Below are 10,228 nucleotides of genomic sequence, written 5' to 3'. Positions count from 1 at the left end.
CCCCTGCCCCTCTCTCTCTCTGCCCCCTGCCCTCTCTCTCTGCCCCCCTCTCTCTCTCTGCCCCCCTCTCTCTCTCTGCCCCCCTCTCTCTCTCTGCCCCCTGTCTCTCTCTCTCTCTGCCCCCTGTCTCTCTCTCTCTGCCCCCTGTCTCTCTCTCTCTCTGCCCCCTGTCTCTCTCTCTCTGCCCCCTGTCTCTCTCTCTCTCTCTCTGCCCCCCTCTCTCTCTCTCTCTCTGCCCCCTGCCCCTCTCTCTCTCTGCCCCCTGCCCTCTCTCTCTGCCCCCCTCTCTCTCTCTGCCCCCCTCTCTCTCTCTGCCCCCTGTCTCTCTCTCTCTCTGCCCCCTGTCTCTCTCTCTCTGCCCCCTGCCCCTCTCTCGCTCTCTCTGCCCCCTGCTTCTCTCTCTCTCTGCCCCCTGCCCCTCTCTCTCTCTGCCCCCTGCCCCCCTCTCTCTCTGCCCCTCTCTCTCTCTCTCTCTGCCCCCCTCTCTCTCTCTCTCTCTCTCTCTCTCACTCTCTGCCCCCTGCCCCCCTCTCTCTCTCTCTCTCTCTGCCCCCTGCCCCTCTCTCTCTCTGCCCCCTGCCCCTCTCTCTCGCTCTGCCCCCCTCTCTCTCGCTCTGCCCCCCTCTCTCTCGCTCTGCCCCCCTCTCTCTCTCTCTCTCTCTGCCCCCCTCTCTCTCTCTCTCTCTGTGCCCCCCTCTCTCTCTCTCTCTCTGCCCCCTCTCTCTCTCTCTCTGCCCCCTGCCTCTTTCTCTCTGCCCCCTGCCTCTTTCTCTCTGCCCCTGCCTCTTTCTCTCTCTTCTCTCTATGCCCCCTGCCTCTTTCTCTCTCTTCTCTCTGCCCCCTGCCTCTTTCTCTCCTCTCTATGCCCCCTCTTTCTCTCTGCCCCCTGCCTCTTTCTCTCTCTTCTCTCTCTGTCCCCTGCCTCTTTCTCTCTCTCTCTCGCTCTCTCTGTCCCCTGTCCCCTCTCTCTCTCTCTCTGTGCCCCTGCCCCTCTCCCTCTCTCTGCCCCCTGCCTCTCTCTCTCTCACACTCTGCCCCCCTGCCTCTCTCTCTCTCTCTCTGCCCCCTGCCCCCCTCTCTCTGTCCTCTGCCCCCTGTCTCTCTCTCTCTGTCCTCTGCCTCTCTCTCTCTCTCTCTCTCTCTCTCTGCCCCCTGCCCTTCTCTCTCTCTCTGCCCCCTGCCCCTCTCTCTCTCTGCCCCCCTGCCTCTCTCTCTCTCTCTCTGCCCCCTGCCCCCCTCTCTCTGTCCTCTGCCCCCTGTCTCTCTCTCTCTGTCCTCTGCCTTTCTCTCTCTCTCTCTCTCTCTCTCTCTCTCTCTGCCCCCTGCCCCTCTCTCTCTCTCTCTGCCCCCTGCCTCTCTCTCTCTCTGCCCCCTGCCTCTCTCTCTCTCTGCCCCCTGCCTTTCTCTCTCTCTGCCCCCCTGCCTCTCTCTCTCTCTCGCTCTGCCCCCCTGCCTCTCTCTCTCACTCTCTGCCCCCTGCCTCTCTCACTCTCTGCCCCCCTGCCCCTCTCTCTCTCTCTCTCTCTCTGCCCACTGCCCCCCTCTCTCTCTCTCTCTCTGCCCCCTGCCCCTCTCTCTCTCTGCCCCCCTCTCTCTCTCTCTCTGCCCCCCTCTCTCTCTCTCTGCCCCCCCCTCTCTCTCTCTCTCTCTGCCCCCCCCTCTCTCTCTCTCTCTGCCCCCCCCTCTCTCTCTCTCTCTCTGCCCCCCTCTCTCTCTCTCTCTCTCTCTCTCTCTCTGCCCCCCCCTCTCTCTCTCTCTCTCTCTGCCCCCCTCTCTCTCTCTCTCTGCCCCCTGCCCTCTCTCTCTGCCCCCTGCCCTCTCTCTCTGCCCCCCTCTCTCTCTCTGCCCCCCTCTCTCTCTCTGCCCCCCTCTCTCTCTCTGCCCCCTGCCCCTCTCTCGCTCTCTCTGCCCCCTGCCTCTCTCTCTCTCTCTCTGCCCCCCTCTCTCTCTCTCTCTCTCTCTCTCTCTCTGCCCCCCCCCTCTCTCTCTCTCTCTCTCTCTGCCCCCCTCTCTCTCTCTCTCTCTGCCCCCTGCCCCTCTCTCTCTCTGCCCCCTGCCCTCTCTCTCTGCCCCCCTCTCTCTCTCTGCCCCCTCTCTCTCTCTGCCCCCCTCTCTCTCTCTGCCCCTCTCTCTCTCTCTGCCCCCTGTCTCTCTCTCTCTCTGCCCCCTGTCTCTCTCTCTCTCTGCCCCCTGCCCCTCTCTCGCTCTCTCTGCCCCCTGCTTCTCTCTCTCTCTGCCCCCTGCCCCTCTCTCTCTCTGCCCCCTGCCCCTCTCTCTCTCTGCCCCCTGCCCCTCTCTCTCTGCCCCCCTCTCTCTCGCTCTGCCCCCCTCTCTCTCGCTCTGCCCCCCTCTCTCTCTCTCTCTCTCTGCCCCCCTCTCTCTCTCTCTCTCTGTGCCCCCCTCTCTCTCTCTCTCTCTCTGCCCCCCTCTCTCTCTCTCTCTCTCTCTGCCCCCTCTCTCTCTCTCTCTGCCCCCTCTCTCTCTCTGCCCCTGCCCCCCCTCTCTCTCTCTCTCTGCCCCCTGCCTCTTTTTCTCTGCCCCTGCCTCTTTCTCTCTCTTCTCTCTATGCCCCCTGCCTCTTTCTCTCTCTTCTCTCTGCCCCCTGCCTCTTTCTCTCCTCTCTATGCCCCCTCTTTCTCTCTGCCCCCTGCCTCTTTCTCTCTCTTCTCTCTCTGTCCCCTGCCTCTTTCTCTCTCTCTCTCGCTCTCTCTGTCCCCTGTCCCCTCTCTCTCTCTCTCTGTGCCCCTGCCCCTCTCTCTCTCTGTGCCCCTGCCCCTCTCCCTCTCTCTGCCCCCTGCCTCTCTCTCTCTCACACTCTGCCCCCCTGCCTCTCTCTCTCTCTCTGCCCCCTGCCCCCCTCTCTCTGTCCTCTGCCCCCTGTCTCTCTCTCTCTGTCCTCTGCTCTCTCTCTCTCTCTCTCTCTGCCCCCTGCCCTTCTCTCTCTCTCTGCCCCCTGCCCCTCTCTCTCTCTGCCCCCTGCCCCTCTCTCTCTCTGCCCCCTGCCCCTCTCTCTCTCTGCCCCCCTGCCTCTCTCTCTCTCTCTCTGCCCCCTGCCCCCCTCTCTCTGTCCTCTGCCCCCTGTCTCTCTCTCTCTGTCCTCTGCCTTTCTCTCTCTCTCTCTCTCTCTCTCTGCCCCCTGCCCTCTCTCTCTCTCTGCCCCCTGCCCCCCTCTCTCTGTCCTCTGCCCCCTGTCTCTCTCTCTCTGTCCTCTGCCTTTCTCTCTCTCTCTCTCTCTCTGCCCCCTGCCCTTCTCTCTCTCTCTGCCCCCTGCCCTTCTCTCTCTCTCTGCCCCCTGCCCTTCTCTCTCTCTCTGCCCCCTGCCCCTCTCTCTCTCTGCCCCTCTGCCTCTCTCTCTCTCACTCTCTGCCCCCTGCCTCTCTCTCTCTCTCTCTCTGTCCCCTCTCTCTCTGTCCCCTCTCTCTCTCTCTCTCTCTGTCCCCTCTCTCTCTCTCTCTGTCCCCTCTCTCTCTCACTCTCTGTCCCCTGCCTCTCTCTCTCACTCTCTGTCCCCTGCCTCTCTCTCTCTCTCTCTGCCCCTGCCCCCCTCTCTCTCTCTCTCTGCCCCCTACCTCTTTCTCTCTGCCCCCTGCCTCTTTCTCTCTGCCCCTGCCTCTTTCTCTCTCTTTTCTCTCTGCCCCCTGCCTCTTTCTCTCTGCCCCCTGCCTCTTTCTCTCCTCTCTATGCCCCCTCTTTCTCTCTGCCCCTGCCTCTTTCTCTCTCTTCTCTCTCTGTCCCCTGCCTCTTTCTCTATCTCTCTCTCTCTGTCCCCTGTCCCCTCTCTCTCTCTCTCTCTGTCCCCTGTCCCCTCTCTCTCTCTCTCTGCCCCTGCCCCTCTCCCTCTCTCTGCCCCCTGCCCCTCTCTCTCTCTCTGCCCCCTGCCCCTCTCTCTCTCTCTGCCCCCTGCCCCCCTGCCTCTCTCTCTGCCCCCTGCCTCTCTCTCTGCCCCTGCCTCTCTCTCTCTCTCTGCCCCCCTGCCTCTCTCTCTCACTCTCTGCCCCCCTGCCTCTCTCTCTTACTCTCTGCCCCTCTCTCTCTCTGCCCCCCTGCCTCTCTCTCTCTGTCCTCTCTCTGTCCCCTCTCTCTCTGTCCCCTCTCTCTCTCTCTGTCCCCTCTCTCTCTCTCTCTCTGTCCCCTCTCTCTCTCTCTCTCTGTCCCCTGCCTCTCTCTCTCACTCTCTGTCTCCTGCCTCTCTCTCTCACTCTCTGTCCCCTGCTCTCTCTCTCTCTCTCTGCCCCTGCCCCCCCCCTCTCTCTCTCTGCCCCCTACCTCTTTCTCTCTGCCCCCTGCCTCTTTCTCTCTGCCCCTGCCTCTTTCTCTCTCTTCTCTCTCTGCCCCCTGCCTCTTTCTCTCTGCCCCCTGCCTCTTTCTCTCTGCCCCCTGCCTCTTTCTCTCTGCCCCTGCCTCTTTCTCTCTTCTCTCTCTCTCTCTCTCTCTCTCTCTCTCTCTCTCTCTGTCCCCTGTCCCCTCTCTCTCTCTCTCTGTCCCCTGTCCCCTCTCTCTCTCTCTCTGTCCCCTGTCCCCTCTCTCTCTCTCTGTCCCCTGTCCCCCTCTCTCTCTCTCTGTCCCCTGTCCCCCTCTCTCTCTCTCTCTCTCTCTCTGCCCCTGCCCCTCTCCCTCTCTCTGCCCCCTGCCTCTCTCTCTCTGCCCCCTGCCTCTCTCTCTCTGCCCCTGCCCCTCTCCCTCTCTCTGCCCCCTGCCTCTCTCTCTCTGCCCCCTGCCCCTCTGTCCTCTCTCTGCCCCCTGCCCCTCTGTCCTCTCTCTGCCCCCTGCCCCTCTGTCCTCTCTCTGCCCCCTGCCTCTCTCTCTCTCTCTGCCCCCTGCCTCTCTCTCTCTCTGCCCCCCTGCCTCTCTCTCTCTCACTCTCTGCCCCCCTGCCTCTCTCTCTCACTCTCTGCCCCCCTGCCCCCCTCTCTCTCTCTGCCCCCTGCCTCTCACTCTCTGCCCCCCTGACCCCCCCTCTCTCTCTCTGCCCCCTGCCTCTCTCTCACTCTCTGCCCCCCTGCCCCCCTCTCTCTCTCTCTGCCCCCTGCCTCTCTCTCTCTCTCTCTGTCCTCTCTCTCTCTGTCCCCCCCTCTCTCTCTCTCTCTCTGTCCCCCCTCTCTCTCTCTCTGTCCCCCCTCTCTCTCTCTGTCCCCCCTCTCTCTCTCTGTCCCCTCTCTCTCTCTCTCTGTCCCCTCTCTCTCTGTCCCCCCTCTCTCTCTCTGTCCCCCCTCTCTCTCTCTGTCCCCCCTCTCTCTCTGTCCCCCCTCTCTCTCTCTCTGTCCCCTCTCTCTCTCTGTCCCCTCTCTCTCTCTCTCTGTCCCCTCTCTCTCTCTCTGTCCCCTCTCTCTCTCTGCCCCCCCCTCTCTCTCTCTGCCCCCTCTCTCTCTCTCTGCCCCCTCTCTCTCTCTCTGCCCCCTCTCTCTCTCTCTGTCTGTCCCCTCTCTCTCTCTCTCTCTGTCCCCTCTCTCTCTCTGTCCCCTCTCTCTCTCTGCCCCCTGCCTCTCTCTCTCTCTGTCCTCTCTCTCTCTGTCCCCCCTCTCTCTCTCTCTCTCTGTCCCCTCTCTCTCTCTGTCCCCCCCCCTCTCTCTCTCTCTCTCTCTCTGTCCCCTGCCCCTCTCTCTCTCTGTCCCCTGCCCCTCTCTCTCTCTGTCCCCTGCCCCTCTCTCTCTCTGTCCCCTGCCCCTCTCTCTCGCTCTCTCTGCCCCCTGCCTCTCTCTCTTTCTCTCTGCCCCCTGCCCTCTCTCTGCCCCCTGTCTCTCTCTCTCTCTGCCCCCCCCCCTCTCTCTCTGCCCCTCTCGCTCTCTCTCTGCCCCTCTCTCTCTCTCTGTCCCCTGCCTCTCTCTCGCTCTCTCTGCCCCCTGCCTCTTTCTCTCTCTCTGCCCCCTGCTTCTCTCTCTCTGCCCCCTGCCTCTCTCTCTGCCCCTGCCCCCCTAGCTCTCTCTCTGCCCCCTGCCCCTCTCTCTCTCTCTGCCCCCTGCCCCTCTCTCTCTCTCTGCCCCCTGCCCCTCTCTCTCTCTCTGCCCCTGCCCCTCTCTCTCTCTCTCTCTCTCTGCCTCTTTCTCTCTGCCCCCTACCTCTTTCTCTCTGTCCCCTGCCTCTCTTTCTCTCTGTCCCCTGCCTCTCTCTCGCTCTCTCTGCCCCCTGCCTCTTTCTCTCTCTCTGCCCCCTGCCTCACTCTCTCTCTCTGCCCCCTGCCTCTCTCTCTGCCCCTGCCCCCCTAGCGCTCTCTCTGCCCCCTGCCCCTCTCTCTCTCTGCCCCCTGCCCCTCTCTCTCTCTCTGCCCCTGCCCCCCCCTCTCTCTCTCTCTCTCTGCCTCTTTCTCTCTGCCCCCTACCTCTTTCTCTCTACCCCTGCCTCTTTCTCTCTCTTCTCTCTATGCCCCCTCCCTCTTTCTCTCTCTTCTCTCTCTGTCCCCTGCCTCTTTCTCTCTCTGTCCCCTGTCTTTGCTGACATTGTGTTGATGATCTGAAGTGAACAGTTAACAATCACCAACTAGATTAGACTGATGCCTTGGTCCCCTGGTCTGAGCTGTCCAATCCTTTTTTTTTTTTTTTTACTATTTTACCCCTCTTTCCTCTCTCCCTCCCTGACTTGGTAATGTGCTCATGTCAGGACCAGCGACAGACAGAGAATGATCCCGTCCCCACTGTGTCAGTGGGCGTGCCAGCGTCCGTTATCGTCAGCAGCAACAGCAGTTTTGGCCATGCCTCCTCGGGCCATGACAGCCAATTAGCTGAGACAGCAGTGGTAAACCAGGTAGACAACAAGCCCCTTTATGCTAAGCCCCACCCCCTGTTGCTGCTACTGCCACTCTGCGTTAGGACGTTGTGTTTACCTGCAGGCTTCTCTCTCTGTCTTGCGCTCGTCCGCCAGCTAGATCTCTCTCTGTGTGTTTCTCATCTGTACCTTCCATCTCAGTTCATCCTGACCATAGACCTGGACCAGGCCTACAAACCTGACTCAGTTACACCAACTTTGTCAGGAGGAATGGGCCAAAATTCACCCAACTTATTGTGGGAAGCTTGTGGAAGGCTACCTGAAACGTTTGACCCAAGTTTAACAATTTAAAGGCAATGCTACTAAATACTACTGGGAATGTGATGAAAGAAATAAAAGCTTAAATAAATCATTCTTTCTACTATTATTCTGATATTTCACGTTCTTCAATAGGTTGTGATCTTAACTGACCTAAGACAGGGAATTGTTACTAGGATTAAATGTCAGGAATTGTGATACTGACTTTAAATGTATTTGCCTAAGGTGTATGTAAATATTATTGTGGCGAGCTTCACAACGCAACCCGGTCCGGTTAAGCCTCACTAGCTACGTGAAGCTAGCTGACTGCTAATAACGTTAGCCTTTGGCAACAGGGTTAAGTAGCTGGCTAGCTATTTATTTTCATGAGCTGAAGTTCAATTTCAATAGACGAACAACAAGTGGCAACCTAGCTGATACTTACAAGGATTCCTAAATCATTGCTAAGAATAGTGAAAACGACTGCAATTTCTACAGGTCATTGTTTTCAGGCTGGTTGTATTGGTGCTAGCTAGGTACCAAGCTAAAGCTAGCTACCCCAGAAGCTTCAGTCAAACAAATGATGCTTTATTACCAATGCGGTTTTGTAAACACACCGTTCATGGCCAGTGATTTCTGACTTCCTTGTTTAGCTTCGACAGTGCTACTCTCTTTTTGACACGCAAAGACCCAAACAGCGTTCCATAGTATGTTGTGAAGCTAATAGCAGTGACGCTATTACTGTATAACTCCGGTAGGGCAACATCTGAAAAATAGCACACCTGGTAGTGTTAAGTGCTCGACCAGTCGGCGAAAGCCAACATCACCCACAATGGAGAACGGTTGATTGTCAAAGGCAATGAATTCCATTACCTCGGCGTCAATGGATTTTGCCTTTTGAGTTGTCTTGCTGAAGTTTTGTTATTCTTTCAAATGACTGCGTGTGCAAACCTGTAGACGTTTCTTGGTCTTGTGTATCGTGTGAGTCAGTAGCTCTGGTCCAGTGCGTCAGGGTGCTACCCACATACCAGTCATCCCAGTAGCTCTGGTCCAGTGCGTCAGGGTGCTACGCACATACCAGTCGGCCCAGTAGCTCTGGTCCAGTGCGTCAGGGTGCTACGCACATACCAGTCGGCCCAGTAGCTCTGGTCCAGTGCGTCAGGGTGCTACGCACATACTGGTCCAGGACGTAATGTAAACCACTGGTACTTGTGCAGCTAGCTAGTACACGCAAGCTAGTTCACACTAGGTAGTTGGCTAGTACACACTAACTACCCTATTCAAATATTTTATGCATTTTCACCACCAACGCTGTTGGTGACAGTGACACACCGTCCTCTCTGGTGTCTCTGTGTCTGTGGCGTGAGTAGGTAACTGACTAGGTAACTGCTGGAGCCAGACCCTATTAGAGATACTTATTACCCTTCCATATCTAGGCTTCAATAACCCACTGTCCCGTCCTGCTGCAGACCTGTACCACTACTACTTTAAATATTACTATTTACTACTACTACTTTAAATTACTATTTACTACTACTACTACTACTACTACTACTACCACTACTACTTTAAATATTACTATTTACTACTACTACTTTAAATATTACTATTTACTACTACTACTTTAAATTACTATTTACTACTACTACTACTACTACTACTACTACTACTATTATAAATATTACTAATTACTACTACTACTATAAATATTACTAATTACTACTACTACTTCTTTAAATATTACTATTTACTACTACTACTACTTTAAATTACTATTTACTACTACTACTACTATTACTACTATAAATATTACTAATTGCTGCTACTACTACTACTTTAAATATTACTATTTACTACTACTACTTTAAATTACTATTTACTACTACTACTACTACTACTACTACTTCTTTAAATATTACTATTTACTACTACTACTACTTTAAATTACTATTTACTACTACTACTACTACTACTACTACTATAAATATTACTAATTACTACTACTACTACTTTAAATATTACTATTTACTACTACTACTTTAAATTACTATTTACTACTACTACTACTACTACTACTACTACTACTACTACTACTATAAATATTACTAATTACTACTACTACTACTTTAAATATTACTATTTACTACTACTATAAATATTACTACTACTACTATTACTTTAAATATGACTATTTACTACTACTACTTCAAATATGACTATTTACTACTACTACTATAAATATTACTAATTACTACTACTACTTCAAATATTACTATTTACTACTACTACTACTTTAAATATTACTATTTACTACTACTACTTCAAATATGACTATTTACTACTACTACTACTACTATAAATATTACTAATTACTACTACTACTTCAAATATTACTATTTACTACTACTACTACTTTAAAAATTACTATTTACTACTACTACTACTACTTTAAATTACTATTTACTACTACTATAAATATTACTAATTACTACTACTACTACTACTACTACTATAAATATTACTAATTACTACTACTACTATAAATATTACTACTACTACTTCTTTAAATATTACTATTTACTAGTACTACTTCAAATATTACTATTTACTACTACTTTAAATATTACTACTACTACTACTACTTTAAATATTACTATTTACTACTACTACTACTACTACTACTACTATAAATATGACTAATTACTACTACTACTTCTTTAAATATTACTATTTACTAGTACTTTAAATATTACTACTACTACTACTACTTTAAATATTACTATTTACTAGTACTTTAAATATTACTACTACTACTACTACTTTAAATATTACTATTTACTACTACTACTACTACTACTACTACTACTACTTTAAATATTACTACTACTACTACTACTTTAAATATTACTACTACTTTAAATATTACTACTACTACTACTACTTTAAATATTTATACTACTACTACTTTAACTAGTACTACTACTACTACTACTACTACTACTACTTTAAATATTACTACTACTACTACTACTTGAAATATTACTACTACTACTACTACTACTTTAAATATGACTACTACTACTACTACTATAAATATTACTATTTACTACTACTACTTCAAATATGACTATCTACTACTACTACTATAAATATTACTAATTACTACTACTATAAATATTACTATTTACTACTACTTTAAATATTACTACTACTACTACTACTTTAAATATTA

At 52.4% G+C, this 10,228-nt stretch overlaps 1 protein-coding gene across 4 annotated transcripts in view; it reads left to right on the top strand.

Moving 5' to 3' along the window:
* The window catches only part of LOC139385709 (BRD4-interacting chromatin-remodeling complex-associated protein-like), a 62,034-nt gene that overhangs the window by 28,824 nt on the left and 22,982 nt on the right, over window positions 1-10,228 (top strand). For 3 of the 4 annotated variants that reach the window (XM_071130985.1, XM_071130986.1, XM_071130984.1), the window contains one exon: window positions 6,595-6,738. The exons of the other annotated variant lie outside the window; for it this stretch is intronic. In XM_071130985.1, coding sequence (XP_070987086.1) covers window positions 6,595-6,738 — 144 coding nt within the window. The remainder of the gene's footprint in view (window positions 1-6,594; window positions 6,739-10,228) is intronic. 4 annotated transcript variants of the gene reach the window in all.

This window comes from Oncorhynchus clarkii, chromosome 27 (genome assembly GCF_045791955.1).
Source record: "Oncorhynchus clarkii lewisi isolate Uvic-CL-2024 chromosome 27, UVic_Ocla_1.0, whole genome shotgun sequence".
In the NCBI taxonomy this organism is placed as follows: Eukaryota; Metazoa; Chordata; class Actinopteri; order Salmoniformes; family Salmonidae; genus Oncorhynchus; species Oncorhynchus clarkii.
This window is presented reverse-complemented; position numbering and strand designations above follow the sequence as displayed.